Raw genomic sequence first — 15709 nt, forward strand, 5'->3', positions numbered from 1 at the left:
GATATCTTTTACTCTCATTATTTTGTACAAAATATCTATTTACAGTTTTTGGGAGAAAAGCGAAAGATAAAGGAATATTAATGATTTTTCAAATGTCGCTTTCACAGTCTTTGTTTTTTCAGCAACATGGCCTCCTATTTTTTGGATCAATTCAAGTATTAGTACGCATTGACATTCGTGAGCCGGACGATCTTTTTGCTTACCTCTTCCATATCAATATCCGCTTCACGTTTAATGGCAGGTGGTGGATCCATGCTCACGTGAACTCCTTTTAATCCTTTGGCGGCACATAGTTTGTTGAATCGCGCTTCAAGTTCTTTGCCCATCTGATACACGATATCATCGGACAAGTTGAACAAGTAACAATTCACAAAGACCTGCTCCACGTCTTTAAGGAGTGCTTCAGTACTTCGGTATTCAGAATCTTCCATTTTCTTGCGGATCGTTCCAAAATCCATTGGGTTCTTAATTTCAAAAGATGTCAACATGCATATTTTTCGCACATTGTTTTCGTATCGAAAAAAAACTTACCTTGATGATATCAAAATACATAGGGATTTGTAAAAGAACCGGGTCCACTGGCGCACCAAACGCATAATAAGACGGATGGGACTGAAGTTTATCCAGCACGGATTTGTATTTTCGTAGTTCGTTTTTCACAGGATTCGGGGAGGCTGAAGCTGATTTTTCCCTTGGTTTGGCAGGGGCCGGTTTCGATGTTTTTGTGCCATTGGCGGGAGCAGGAGACGGTGAGGGAGACGCAGTTGCCTCTGCATTTAACTGTTCTTCCTTTCGCCGTAAATTCGGAATTTCTTTGTTGAAGATCGTCTCCAGTGTTTTGGCACTGTGCGAGATTGGATGATCAAACCCGTTAAACGTGTAGCAATTGGTGAAAATCAGTCGAGTGTCCGTCTCAAAATCGCGCACTGACTTGTAAGCGCCACTCTTCAGTTTTTTCATTCTATTTAAATATTCCACTGTTAAAACCTGGACATTGCAAGTCTTTGTCATTCTCAACACTTACAATGTCCCAAGATCCATGGGTTGCTTGATAATCAAAGAGTAATGAGGGATATTAAGCGCAATAGGATCCACCTATAGAATTTCATTTCATCAGAGACGATCCTTTCCTCACATTTCTTTTTCTCCTTACCGGTTCCAAGAAACCCAGTGCGGCTTTGTTGTTCATAAGCTTATTGACAAAGGATACCAGTTTGGCTTCCAAAGCCGGATGAAGACCTTGCGATGGCGTTTCTGACGGCGTCTTGTTGGTGCTTGAAACCGGGACAGACGGCGTTTTGTTTGCTTTGGGTTTTTTCGCACTTTCAGCGCTAGGTCCCATGGCGGTTTTGGGTGTCTTGGCCGAGCTGGATCCCGCCACAGGTTTGGAAGGCATGGCCATCGCCGCTGGAGAAGGCGAGTTGGACATTCGGCGAGCTGTCCCATTCATTTCCTTGACTTTGTTACGTAACTCACGGCCCGCATTATGATAATATTTTTCGAGTCGCTTCCCTTGTTCGTAAGCAAAGGTGACGGGGGCATTGTAAATGAAACAGTTGCTGAACACCAGACGGATATCGGCATCCACTTGAGTCAAGCTGGTGTATTTCCCGGATTCCAACTTTTCAGAGATCGTACGTAAATCCATGGGTGACTTGATGATCTTGCCATAGTCTGCAATAAGATCGGTATCCACAGGCTCGTTGAAAAATCCAGCTGCTTCATGAGCCATGAGCTTGTTAACAATCTTTTGCGCCAACCGTTTCTCATCTCCTTTCAGCGCATTCGGATCCGCAAATTCTGCTGACCAAATTTGATTGAAGAAGGACTCCAAAGCACGGCCCTGTTGCGCTACCCAAGAAGCAGCATCATTGAACCGGTAACAATTCCAAAAGATTTGTCGTACATCGGTTTCAAAGTCCCAGATGGTTGCAAATCGATTCTCCTCCAAACTTTTACGCACAGCAGACAGATCCATGGGTCGCTTAAATATTCAAACCAGGTATGAGCATACATGCATGAGCGATGCCATGATGTACCTATAGCGATGCTTACCTTGATAATCTCATGATACTGAGGAATTCCCAAAGCTTCCGCATCGACCTATACAATAAGCGTTAATTGACTGAAGCCCCTCCCTATGATGTTGTTGCAAGATTTTGGTTGGAATCACATACAGGTTCATAAAATGGTTGCGAAGCTTGATGCTGCCACAGCTTCTTCAGAATACGGTCACAACGTTTGTGATTATTGCTGTCCATACGAGGATCTGCGGGTGCAGCAGGCTTGGGCACCGAAGGTTTAGCAGCAGGCTTGGGCGCCGAAGGTTTAGGAGCAGGAGCAGCTTTTGGTTTAGGCGCTTCTTGGGCGACAGAGGAAGGTGCTTGCTCAGTAGTATTTGTAGGTGCTGCTGGCTTGGGAGCGGCGGGCTTGGTAGGTGCTGGCTTGGTAGGTGCTGGCTGGGTAGTGGCTGGCTTGGCAGTGGCGGGCTTGGGAGGTTTGGCAATAACAGCGGGGGATTCCGACTTCTTTTCTGAAGCGGCCGCTGTAGGAGCACCATAGTACATTTGCCAGTACTTGTTGTAGACTTCTTCGAGTGCTTTCGCTTCATTGTATACGTACGTGTTGGGAGGATTAAAGGTATAACAGTTTCTGAACATCAACCGCACATCTTCATCAAATTGCTGCGCTTTTTTGTATTGCCCCGTTTTGTACTTCGCCTTGACTGTACCCAAATCCATCGGTTTCTTGATAATGTTCAGATAGTGAGGAATACCTTGTTTGATAGGATCCACAGGTCGCAAAAATTCAAAGGCATGCTGATTTTCCATGGTTTTTCGCAGAATTGTGTGAACTTTTTCCCTGTCGGTTTCTTCACGCTCGGGTTTCTTAGGCGGCATGGACGGGCTTGCCGAAGATACAGGAGTCGCTGTCGCCGCTGATGTAGCTGGCGTAGTTGGGGTAGCTGAAACGGGAACAGGGGATGATGTTGAAGCTTGAGCTGAAGCAGTTGCAGGAATCGCCGACTTCGAGGCGGGTACTGTCGCCTTCTCCGTGGGTGCAGCGGGCCTAGACGGCTCTGCTGAAGGTTTCGGCGGTTTAGGTGGCACAATGGCGGGTGCATGGCTCAACCGGGGCGATGGGGCGGGACTTTCAACGATCGTCATATTTTGTGTTTCCTCGGGCTCTTTACCGCGAATATTCGCCAGTTCTTTCTCCAAGACAGCCTCCAGTGTCTGGCACTCGTTATAAACAAAGGTACCAGGTCCATTGTACGCAAAACAATTGCTGAACATTAACCGAAGATCATCCTCAAATTGCCGGAATGAAGTGTAGCGTCGATTCTCCATTTTGCTCTAGAGCGTCCATTTAGCATTCCTATTATTCAAACACTTACCCAATTCGGTCATTCCGAGAACATACCTTGATGGTGCCAAGATCCATTGGTCGCCTGGTAGTTTTAACAGTTAAAAATTGAATAATGAGCCTGAATGCCTATATCTCATGGGAAAAATCATGAAAAACTATACATACTTGATGATCTTGAAGTAATCGGGAGCGCCATCGAGGTTTTCATCCACAGGTTGCAAGAAAGGAATGGCAGATCGGTGTTTGATAAGTTTGTTGAGAATACGGCGAGCCTTTTTAGCCTCGTCCGAGGGCATACCTTCGCCCTTTTTGATCACCAACTTGGGTGTAGGGGTGGGTTTCACTTGAGCTTTTGAGGCCACGGGCGCTTCCATGGCCACCGTTGTAGCAGGAGCCGGGGTGGGGGCGGTCGCGGTCGTAGTAGTGGAAACGACAGTAGAAGGCGGTGTTTTCGGAATACTAGGTGTAGCCGATGGTCCACTTGCAGGAACAGTACTCTCGGCAGCAGCTTCGGTTTTGATGTGAATCGTTGTCGATGCCTTTTTGGGTTTCGTAGTTTCTTTTAGGCGAGAAGCAGGAGAGAGAAAAAAACGACGCGCATCATCAGCATACTTGACGTCCATTTCATGTTCTCAAGTAAAACCAGAGAAGGATAGAGGTATACTTACTTTCGCCTTCTTTTCGTGAGACCGTTTTGGGTTTGTGAAGACGAATGATCGGCGGGGTGGGGGTTTGAGGTTCTGATATATCATCTGGCGAATCCGTGGTCTAATAAAGCATCAGCATTCCTTAGTTTAGCCAATAATCCAACCTCTAATGGACATAAAAGAAAACCTGTCTCATACCTGTAAGGAAGGCACTCGAATGGTGACTTTCAATCCCACGTCGATTGGCTTGTACATGTATTCACAGAACTGAAGCAGATATTTGCGTGTACAATGGTCCAGATGCGAGCTTTCGGGAGAACTGGAAACGGCGAAGAAGAAGAAAAAAAGCACAAGCATGGAGTATGAGATTATCGGCTGCGTGTAATTGATGACCCATCGTCCACTCACTTTAACATTTCCCATATGGTTTGCTGTAACTGATAATTGTGTTCGAATCGTTTTCTGAGATTTTCCACATTGGCTTGGAATTCTTGTTGTGCGGTTTTCTTGAACGATTGCCGATCATCATCAATGACGACGCGTCCTTCTTCTTCGGCAAATTCTTCAATGAATCGGTTTTGCGATGAGTCCACCTTGTCCTTCAATGCTAAGCCTAGCCATGCCAGCATGGCGCGAGCGACGTAATGTGACACATAGACGCAAGGATCATCTCTTATCACGCTTAAAAAGTATTGCGTCAATGTGCTTTCCGTCAACCCTTTCAACACAAAGAGACAATCAAAGGCGGTGAGGCGAACTTGAATATAATTGCCATAGCTTTAAAAAAAATTGAAAAATGAGCAACAGGAACGATTAGGCACATCAAACCAAGAACCATCTTACCGGGTATATTGCAAAAACATCACCAAGTTTACTTCCATCAGTCCATTGAGCATCAGTTTGGCCATTGTCTGTGACATGTCAGAACCAATAAACTTGCGTGACCCACATTTCGCAGCTTACCTTGAGACATGTAATGGTCACGATATTATGGTAGGTCGGAATCACATAGTCCAGTGTGCGAAAACGTTCGATTTCTGATTTGGCAGCCATCAGTACATTTTCCCCTTCAAAGTCATCGTACTGCAATGCATTTTCGGCGTCGGAAGCAGGAATTAAAGAATCTCCGAGAGCAGAGATGAGTGTGGCGATATAATAGCTGTCCGAAAACTAGAAGAATGACGGAATAGGGTATGAGCAACCCATTTGAACTTTTACCGTTCCTTATTGTTTTGCGACTCACCTCATTTCCGATATTGTCATTGTATTTCAGGAGGTCCAACAGGAATTGGCGAATCTTTAGCGGCGTTAAGCCATGCTGATCACGGACTTGGGAAAACGCAATGACAACAGCCTTCTGTAGAAAGTATTCCGGCAGATTGGAAAAGTTGTTGGGTTTTGGGATCGCCAGCTCCATAGGAATATCATCGTCCACTTCCATATGGGATGAACCGACAGGGAAACAATAGCGTTTTTGGAACATTTTGTTCAGTTGCAACAATCCAACCCAATCCAGAGACGGTGTGGCACACTAGCAAACCAGAAACAAAAGTAGCCATTATCAGCCTATGCCCTTCTAAATGGTGGGACAATACGCATCGTTTCGTACTTACCGATGCCAGCGCATAAGCAGCCTCCATACGGATTTTGTAGAAACATTTAGGATCCATGAGAGCTCGTAGTAAACTAGTAGACGTCGGAAACGAGGGCATGTGCTTCAGTGCTTCAATAGCCTAAATCGTAAGGATAAATGAGGGTCAGTTTTGTTGAATGACTCCATTCTCACTGTCCTTCACCCACCTCATGTTGTGCCACCACATCACGATCTTTGGTAAGTTGCGCTGCCCACATGTAATCGGGTTGCTGAAAATCCATGGTACACAGCCATTCAAATTCGGCATCGAGACGAATCCAGTCGAACATGGCACTGGCAGCACCACTTGTATCTTCCTCGTCTTGACCCCATTCGACGATCCGCCAATCTTGACGTTGAGTAGGATCTTCAAAGATCGGCATTCCCAAGCCTAAACTGGGAATAATGCCAAGCATGGTGGTGCCTGTTTCACCGTCTTCATTTTCCAATTCCTCCTCGGCCACCGCCGCTGCCGCCGCAGCTTGCTTTGCCAAGAACCGTTTCGTGTTTCGACGGATACGCTTGTATTTGGTATTGAATTGCACTTCAAATTTATGTTTGGTCGATTGAATATCCAAAATATGCTCGTACGGAGTACCGTCGGCTTCATGGATACGCACCGTCAAATTGCCCGTGAACATGGGAGTCACGAGATCCTGACTGCTGCTGCCTTCCAATAGTAAACTCACTGGACTTTCGTTGCCGATAACCGCATTGGAGTTTTCCTGTCGCATAAAAATCTCGACCACCATTTTTTTTCGGTTAAAGTGAAACGAGAATGTAAACTTGGGGCATCCGCTCTTGTACACCCATTGATCGGCGAAGCTCTTGGTATCAAATCCGCTCACTTTCCGACACAGCTTCATAAAGTAATGTGTGCTAATGGCATTTTGGGGAAGTTCACCACTCATGGCGGACACGAGGATTTTGGGAATAACGCGTGAAAGACCAAGGGTTCCGCCGCCTTTGCACATACGTTTATCAAGCATATGCAGCACCAGAGGAGCTTTCAGTTCCAAGAAATCCAAATCTTCAGGATCTAAAGGTATCGGAAGCGCTGGATTGTAAAGGGGCGGCCGATTGACATCAAGTGAACAACATAATTCCATATCCTATACGAAAACAATGATATCAGCAACTTGGTCGCCCTACCATGAATACATTTTTACTGCTGATCCCAATGCCACTTACTCGCTTCATGCGTAATCGGTATTCGTTATTGCCCAAGTGCCGCTTGATAAACAAGGACCCCATCAAGTTGGACAATCCGCACACCAACCAGGTATCCGGCCAAGATTTAGGTACAATATGGATACCGAACCATTGTCTTGCCAAGCCTAAACTCAGCATGCGACGGGTATGATAGATCTGATCAATGATATCGGCCGAATGAAGGAGACGAGAGCTAATCGACATATAATCGTCAGTGTGAATTTCCCCGGCCGCCTTGGCAATGCCTCGTATCCATCTCAAAAATCTTACCTGCAAATAGCCAGCGAGGCACTGGACGTAATTTCGCTCCAAGCATCTTCCACAAATACCAGCTTATAGTCGGAGAATGGGTATGAGCCATATTCCTGAGCATAGAAATGCATGGCCTTTTGTTTTGACGCAATAAGTATTCGTGACTCGGTACAAATATCGGTTGGGACAATTCACTTACATGCATCAGAAAGCTGCAGCTCACGCTTAATTCCTCATCTAATCCCGGTAGCGCAAAAGCGTAAATGTTGGACATCATGTTGATTTCCGCCATCAAACTTTGCTGCTGGTTTTCGTCGAGATCGGCGCCCGTCAGTACTTCCTCTTGAAGTTGAGATGGTGATAGTTTAATCATTTCAAAAGGTCCGATAGCGAAGCCGATGAATGGCGCCGCAGTGGGGACCGCTAAGCTGTAATGAACAATTTTCTTGGATATATCAGACGGATAAATGACCTTGATAGATATGACAAAAAAATTGGAACAAAGTTCAGTTGCTGTGATCCTATCTCCCATTGTTTTCCATTCCGTGTTATTTACCTGTTCAACAACTTCACCACTGCATACAACCACGGTGGCATCCTCTTCATCAAGCGAACTCTCGGCATCATAATCTGTCACCGCTGTCGATCCCATTTTACGAGGAACAATGAATTCCATATCCCATGTACATCTTTCCGACACTCGATCAATGCAAGGAAGCCAGGCACGTGTTGATCCCGGTAATGGTTGGTTTACGGTATATACGTGAGGAGCGCGCTGGAGAAAAAAATCGGTCAGTTTACTTCATTTATGCAACTCATCCGGTTTCAACACTTACATAGGGTGCTACTTCCTCGTCCGGTTCAACAAACACAACTCCCATGCGAGGATTCTCCAGAATAAAATCGACTCTCACTACAATGGGTGCATAAGATGGTCCAGCATCGACAGTCGGTGTAGACAGACTCTTGTCCTGCGGTGTCCCGTCCTCGCCCATTTCTAATATATTTCACTTAGTATCACCGGCGCGAAAATATGTCTGAAAAAATAAATCGTCATACCGGCACTGCTGTGCATATAGACATCGTTGCTTATGAGTTGGGCTTCGGATTCGGACATCTAGCATCAGAACAATGACGGGTAAATGACCAGGTTACGCGGATCTTGTCAGGCACCATTCGTACCTGTTTAATGCTGTCTTCTGGCAGTCTGATCAACAATTCTCCTTCGTCCGCTTCTCTTAGTGCATTCAAGTATTTGCTTTTGTACACTTGATGATGGGCGATGGTTGTGTTGGATCCAAGCGTTAAGTCGGCTACGGCATCGGAATAGGTGTGTTCGACGGGTGTACTGTTCACAAAGGTCTGTACGATTTCTAAAGTCAAGAAAAACGTCTGCGTAAGGTGTTTGAACGATATGTAGGTGCGAAACTAATGATGTCTTACGGCATTGACGGCTGTTGATCCGAATGCCTGTCAGTTTATTATGAAGGGGCTGAATGGTCAGCTCAGCCGAACCCTAATGAGGAGAATTCAGTTACATGGTCCGTTGTTATTAAACGATCGTATCGAGATTAAGGTACCTTTATGAGGCGTTGCGCCGGAACTACTTCAAGTACGAATCGTTCATGACTTGTAAAAAAATCGGGAAAAGGAAGCGTGTCAGCCTTGTCTGCATATATTCCTTTGTAAAATTGAGTATACTTATAATGTAAATCCTTTTTTATGGGCGTCCCGCTGCATTGACGAATTGTCTACAAGTTCGAATCTTCAATGATCGATCTGTGAGAAGGAGACAAACTGTCAAGTTTTCGGGAAGTAGACTGAAGCGTTTCTTCAAGTGAAAGACCCGTTCAAAAATTGCCCTCACAGAACCAAAGTCTGTCGGAGTACGAAATGCGCGATGACGTAAAATTTCCCACTCGCGGCGTGCTGCGCCCTTGACCATGTCGTTGCAGGATGGGTTTTCTCTGCAAAAATATGGTGCCCACCCATCAATAGTTTGACGATGCTGAAGCAAAATATAACTGCAGTTGCTTATGGTCTTGAATGAACTTTATACATCAGTAATCCATTAAGTTAGAAGACAAAAGTGTCCTTGACGGAATGGTTTCGCGAAAGAATCCCAAAGCGAGACGCGAAATGAAAAAGTTAGACGACTAGGGAAAATGGGGCAACGGCTGAAATAGAGAAAAAGACCAAGGAGAGAGAAAAAGTCCCATCAAAATGACATGTTTCTTCCAAAAATAGTTTGCGACGTTAAAAATTTGGATATATTCGCCTTCTTCCCCCGGGACTACGTGCTTTGTGAAATCTCAGGCCATCGATCATGACTCTTTCTGCGGAAAGCCCTCATCGTGGTTTAGGCCAACCACAACTGAACCATTGTATGAATCGAAAAGGCCAAGGGAGGAATGATACGGACTATCACCAGTAGTTATGAGGACTTTTAATCCTATCTGCGAAGGAAATCCAGCAAGATGAGGAATTGTCTGCGACGGATCGTGGATATAGGCGAATCAGATCGTCGAAATTGGCATATCAATAATTCGCTGCCGCGAACACCATATACACTGAAAACTCACCATCAGCGGATAAACGTTCCATTATATGGCAAAAGGAGATATCCACCATTCGATTCCTTCCAATTCTTTTTGCCGTTGTAAACCATGTTATAAACAAGCAGTAGCTGCGATCACGAAATTAGTCTATGCATGTTTGGGCGGAGGTTGTGTGGATGATCCACGATCAGTGGCCAAAGCGGCATTTAGAGTTGAATATGCCAAAAGACACTATATTTTATCGAGAAAATACAATGGACATTTTCAGAAACCAAAAACATGATATTGAATAAAGACTTTGCAAGCTAATGTGTCTTTGAGTAAAGCAAATCCAAGTTCTGTGCATCACAGATCATCATAAAGCAGTCACTCCATAAAATTTGGTCCCGTCTTTCCGGTTTTCGATAGAAGATCGACCAGCAGCTGCACTCTCATTTGAGCGGGATCGCCGCAGACACCATGATTCGATTCCTCTCATTACAGCCATTGAGAAGGTATGCACGGTACATCTTTCTGTGCTCCGCGATTATGTGGGTCATGCTCTTCTTATGGCGGAACTTTTATGGCGAACCGATCCAAACTTCGACATGGACCTGCGAAGGATTGGGGATGTGCGAGTTTACCAACTTTTGCATTGATCGATATCACGGCCCATTCGTTATCACCAGCCAAGATCCTCCGCGCATCAATCTCCTCAATACAGGTGAAGGAGAAGACCTATGGTTCAAGCCGAAGGCCATGAAACGGGGCGTCGGTGCCAAGTACATCGATGAAGATGTCTTTGTCTACGGTTTATACAGCCCGTATCATTTCTCGCATTTCATATACAATGGATTGATGCCACTCTACAGCACGATGAGAGAGAAAAATGCGTCATCCTCGGCCTGGACACTTCGTGTTGCGACTTGGAAGGGTAAACATACCAAACTCGAGATGATTCTCCCGAGCGGACCGGATATGGTGCTCCAGAGGAAGGATCGTTTAACCGAAAAGCAAGTGTTACCTACGTACAAGCCTTTATGCTTCCGGAAAGCCGTCGTAGGATCGGGCAATCGATGTGCATTATGGTACTGTGACGGCCAAATTCCCTCGTCGCATTACGAATCGTTTAGTTCGTACGTTGTAGATCAACCCATTACGGAACCAAGTCAATGCCTCTCGTCAGTGATTACATACAAGCATCAGCCCGACACACCTCGCATCGCAATTCTAAATCGTGGCAGGACCCGACATATAACGAATATCCCGGAAGTGATCGACGCATTGAGTGCGATGAACGTATCGATAGAGACGATCGACTTTGATGCTGGCTGCAACATGCGAAGTACCGCCGAGTTGGTGAAAGATGTTGATGTGTTAATTGCACCGTTCGGCAATGGTCTAGGAGCAGGTCTATTCATGAAAAAAGACGCGGTTCTGATTTCGATTGCTTCAAGATGGTATAATGAAGATTGGTTCAAGTGGCCCATGACAGCTGTCGGCAGACGTATCTACAACTTTGAGTGTAGAAATGCAATATGTCAAGAATACGATCGATCGTTTCTTACCAGTATACTCGACCAATACAACTTGAAACTGAACGAAACGGAAATACAAGCACTGCTGACCCAGGAGTATCCTATTGAACTGCTGTCGAAATACATTCCAGGCAGGGAGCGGGAAATGATTGAGCAGTACTACAAGGATGTACGCCGACGGATAGATGTAAAATCATTTATTCCCTTCCTGAAGGATATTCTAGATACCCACACCACCAACCTTAGCTATGTAGAACAATGTAGATTGAATCAATGCTGTAATGACGTTTGTCAATGGCCTTTAGAGAGAAACGTATTCGGTAAGATGTCGGCATACCAAAATAAATAACACTCGGTCATACAAGCTTCGCCCTGGAATTGAGTTTTCCGGCAAAACCATTCTTGGTGGACTTTTGACTGATCTGAAATTTTTAGCGCAATTTTCATTTGTACTCCCAATCGGCCCACTCTGAATTGTCAGCAGGAATTTTAATGATGCGCCTGCTTTTTTTTTCATTTATCACAACCTCGACTTGGCGAACAGCCTCGTTGACAAGGATATTATTGTCTTGGAAACATGTTGCTTTCGGATAGAGTCACATAATAAAGGATCAGTCCATTGTCTATTTTTTTTTCTACGATTTAATCGAGCATCAAATAACCAAAGCCAAGTAACTTGCATTTCGCGAAATATACATTTTTATCAACTGTTTCAATGTCAATCTTTGGAAAAGATGATTTTTTCCAGTAATTGCTTGGTTTTCTGTGGATCGTCGTAATCAAGCCTAAAGAGAGAAAGATAAGTCACAATGCAAATGATAACTTAGAAAGTAATACCACTTACTCTGGTAATCCTTTAAAGTGATATTCTCCGTTTGTTTCCTGGAAAAATCGTGGTGACCATGTGATGTTCTTTTCTTCACGTTCTTTGGCATCACGTCGCTGTGCATCTTCAATGGTCGTTTTTTCGTCAGTGGCGGTATCCATGTCACGCGCTTTAATAGCAGCTGTGAGCTTGGACCACAAACTACGCAAGTGATGACGATGAATATCTCGGGAGTCTGAACCACCTACACAGCATGTGCAGTTCGCTTACTGTCGCGATTCGTTTGGTTCTTGTTGATCTTCAGGAGCCACATCCTTTGGGAACGTGGATGCCGTTTTCACATCGAAAAATCGCTCTTTGTTACCAGTCTAATATCCATTGGGTTGGCTAATGGAAACGGAAAATCTCACATTTTGCATTTACCTTTAAATACTTGATGTCTAGTTCATTGGACCATTGACCTGTGATTTCGCACAAGACTTCTTGTGTGGATTCCTTCTTGATTTTTCCAACCACTGAATTCCATTGCCCAGAAAAGAACCCCTGTCATTGAAATAGAGAACATGCATGAGATCGCTGTCAGTAAAAAGACGAAGAGAATAACGACTGGGCTAGTACGGAAAGTACCTTGGTCTTGAATTCCAAGTCGCATGACAGATCACTTGTGATGCATGTCACCTTTGAACTATCGCCCAATTCAATGGTCATTGTACCAAATCTATGGTATTTTCATGTCTTTAGCATGAGACCGAACTTGCAAAGCAGCTGATAGCCATGGCGAATGTATGACTTACAAGATACCTCGACCGTACATGTTTGGCATGGCAATATCATAGCGCTCGTTATGTCTATTGGTCAAGATGATGTGAGAGGAACCCTGCATCAATGTTGCCACACTGTTGCCTAGAAAGCGTGATTTCGGTTTAATGTCGCCTTTGACGATGACGTGATGTTCAGGGCAGGTATAAAAGTAGGATGAAATGGGAGGGTGATGCGACACCTGTTCAGCGATGTAATAAGCAACGGTGCCGTCAGGATATGTGTAATGACATCGAAAGAATTCGGAAAGGATAGGATTATAAGGTTTCTTTACACCCTGCATAAATTTACCTCCCGCAAGAGGAAAAATGTGTCAATGGCGTCCCCAATTTTGTAATCTGATTCAAATGATGTATGGAAAATACCTTGGGCTTGACATGCCAGCCAGATAAATAATACCGAAGCACCGCGATGAATCGTTCAAGAGGATCATCAATGTCGCCCGCGCTAGCTTTCAATATTAGATAACCGCCCGGCAAAAGGCAAAATCATTTTAAAATTTACTGCAACAATAAATCCGGGTGTGACATAAAGTCGGTAATACGCTCCAACATGCTCCGTGGCTCTAGAACAAAGGTCGGTAGAGTGACTCGATGCTATGTAAAATATTGTTTACAGCATTAGAGGTTCTGTCATGTTCCCTCTTTTCTTTTTTTATTTTCGCTTTGCCCATTTGACGTATTGGTGACACTACCAAATCCATTCCCTTGGTGAGCTGGGATGCAATTCCGAGTAGAATGCTGCGAGAACTGTCTTCAAGCTCCTCAGAGTAATTCGGGTCATTATTATTTTTTGACATTATGCAAATGGGGTAGGTATCAATTCAAGAACAAGCCAGAAAAAGACAGGGTGAAGAAAAATTGACAAGAAAATATAAGACGCCGCCCGGATCGCCAAGCCGAATTAAATCCCAGCCAAATACGTCATCTCTTAGGCGAGAACAATCCACAGAAGGGTCCCTACAGTCAGTAACCCTTTGAACGATATGTGATTTCCTATGGTGTTCGCTTGGCTAATCACCAGCTGCGTAGCATTCGCACCTAAACGGTTACACGTAGGTCGATCCAGACCATAGTTTGTCATGGTTCCGTTTTGGTCAACGAGCCCCGTTTGCCAATAGCCGTATTGAAGTGCCACCAAATCCCCTTCCGGACAATAGAACTTGAGAAAAGGCGGACAGCTTTGCACTACATAGTAGCAAAGATCAATACATGGCAGCAACTCGGTCCAAGCGCCGGGGGACATGGCTTCATCGATCCACGGATTCCGTGACTGGTTGGCTCCGATCGGTCTGACAGCTGGAGCTGGTTTTGTATCACTGTTGATCTGACTGTATCCCGACGGATTGGAAGAGGTACATCGAGGAATCGTCACTGAACAAATCCATCGCTTGTAGTCTCTGTAACAATCCGTGCAGTTTCGAACCAGAGAATATTGAGTGGTATCACAGTTGAATTGCGATAAAGCGGTATCAAAGGGTTTGAACAAAGCGCGTGCCTGATTATCGTAGCTCAGTGTGACATTCCATATATCGATATTTTGCGCTTGAGGGTTCACTGGCACACTGTAAGCCACCTGGTCGCAAAATTCCAGGTCATAAACCAGCCGACAATTGGGATCTGTCATGTGCATGATCCGGTTTTAGACTTTAGCTCATCCTTTCATTCAATTCAGCTGTATTTTCACAGTACCTGATTTCATTTGAACATTGACGGGCGGCGTCAAACCAGTCAATTGATTCGTTGTGTGCAATAGATAAGCGGTATAAGATTCATTTTCCGTCAAATTCGAAACCATGATCTGTTGTCGTGGAGCGCCTGATGGACCTCGGTGAGTGGTGGTGATATTGGTGCTGTATTGCGGCAACTGGTAAGACCGTACAGCACATAATGAGTAAGACAATTCGGGTGGGACGTGGGAGGCCACAAGTATAGAAACATTGGGAGTCTGACTTGTGTAGGGATTGGTAAGAAACAGCGCATGTGTTTGATCCGTGTCTTCCAATGTAATGGATGGTACATCCGCCTGATCAGGATCATTGCTTAAAAAGAGAGGATGCATCCAGTCTAATATGACAGAGGGAGTTAACAGGGATCAGATGGTATCATATCCAGACAAGTGGTATACTTACGTTGCGTAGAAACGGCAATCTCAAAAGTCCAGTTACCGGACCAAACGCTCCCTATGGATGGTGCAGATACGCCGATCCATACATCGTTTACGGTGGACTGACTTGTCCATGCAGTATAACCTGGTCGAATACCTTCGATCAGTTTACCGGTGCCACGTCCGGGAAGGGTATCATCGGCTGAAGTGGATAGAAAAAGATCAAGGGAGGGTATGGCTTCGCGGTGACCGGAAGGCGCCGTCGGCTGGGAGCACGTGGTAACAGTAAGGAATATATTGGGAATATCACGTTTCAGTAAGAGTGGACTGTCATCGTCGATATCGCGGGGAAAGAGGGCTTGCCCGTTGACCGATGAAAAGTAGTAATGGCGTGTATCACCGGCTGCTACAGATGACTTTTGAAGTTCACCATCTTTAAGTTGAATGGTGACCGAGGTTTGCGCAGTCGTTTCGTTGGGAGAGTATAAAAGTAATAACAAAAGGCATGCGAGTGAATAAATGAACATCAGGGCAAACCAGTGTCTATCATGTTTTTGGAGAAAGAAAGGGGGAAAAAAAAGTGGTGGTGCTACGATACGAGGAAAACGAAACTCAGACAGTTACTGCACACTTTGCAATACAATTTTTTTTTTCTCGGGGTGACGTGGAAAAATTGTCGGGATCAGAAAAAATTTTATTATTGTGAATTGGTTGGGTGTGTAGGTCTCTCTTTCTCTCTCTTTGCTCTCGCATTTCAACACGATGGCTGG

At 44.9% G+C, this 15709-nt stretch overlaps 4 protein-coding genes across 4 annotated transcripts; 1 reads left to right on the forward strand and 3 right to left on the reverse strand.

Moving 5' to 3' along the window:
* Positions 1 to 101: 101 nt before the first annotated feature.
* BYT42DRAFT_611704 (Bromodomain-containing protein) lies at positions 102 to 9058 on the reverse strand (the record flags this gene model as incomplete). Its single annotated transcript, XM_051571544.1, has 27 exons — positions 102 to 134; positions 204 to 464; positions 532 to 961; positions 1025 to 1095; positions 1154 to 1984; positions 2056 to 2103; positions 2178 to 3356; positions 3424 to 3451; positions 3535 to 3928; positions 4038 to 4137; positions 4215 to 4335; positions 4425 to 4793; positions 4860 to 4927; positions 4980 to 5186; positions 5260 to 5547; positions 5630 to 5749; positions 5817 to 6761; positions 6841 to 7054; positions 7132 to 7247; positions 7313 to 7585; positions 7670 to 7888; positions 7950 to 8110; positions 8173 to 8230; positions 8296 to 8486; positions 8557 to 8629; positions 8694 to 8782; positions 8869 to 9058. The coding sequence occupies 27 exons, from the start codon at positions 9056 to 9058 to the stop codon at positions 102 to 104; spliced, it is 7077 nt and encodes a 2358-aa protein (XP_051426501.1).
* Positions 9059 to 10823: 1765 nt separating this feature from the next.
* Positions 10824 to 11411, forward strand: BYT42DRAFT_467034 (uncharacterized protein; the record flags this gene model as incomplete). The annotated part of the gene is made up of 1 exon (XM_051563523.1): positions 10824 to 11411. A coding segment is annotated over one exon (588 nt), but the record flags the coding sequence as incomplete, so codon positions are not given.
* A 617-nt stretch (positions 11412 to 12028) lies between these two features.
* On the reverse strand, positions 12029 to 13684 carry BYT42DRAFT_631824 (uncharacterized protein; the record flags this gene model as incomplete). The annotated part of the gene is made up of 8 exons (XM_051572459.1): positions 13528 to 13684; positions 13338 to 13429; positions 13199 to 13280; positions 12809 to 13110; positions 12693 to 12732; positions 12438 to 12557; positions 12285 to 12382; positions 12029 to 12215 (listed from the first exon to the last, which is right to left on the reverse strand). The coding sequence occupies exons 1-8, from the start codon at positions 13630 to 13632 to the stop codon at positions 12029 to 12031; spliced, it is 1026 nt and encodes a 341-aa protein (XP_051426503.1). The 5' UTR covers positions 13633 to 13684.
* BYT42DRAFT_560918 (stretch-activated Ca2+-permeable channel component-domain-containing protein) lies at positions 13650 to 15522 on the reverse strand. Its single transcript, XM_051567295.1, has 3 exons — positions 14965 to 15522; positions 14525 to 14899; positions 13650 to 14452 (listed from the first exon to the last, which is right to left on the reverse strand). Exons 1-3 carry the CDS (start codon positions 15464 to 15466, stop codon positions 13764 to 13766), a joined length of 1566 nt encoding a protein of 521 aa, XP_051426504.1. The 5' UTR covers positions 15467 to 15522; the 3' UTR covers positions 13650 to 13763.
* Between the last annotated feature and the right edge of the window lie 187 nt (positions 15523 to 15709).

Source organism: Radiomyces spectabilis (assembly GCF_025331425.1).
Source record: "Radiomyces spectabilis strain NRRL 2753 chromosome Unknown BYT42scaffold_3, whole genome shotgun sequence".
Classification (NCBI taxonomy): Eukaryota; Fungi; Mucoromycota; class Mucoromycetes; order Mucorales; family Radiomycetaceae; genus Radiomyces; species Radiomyces spectabilis.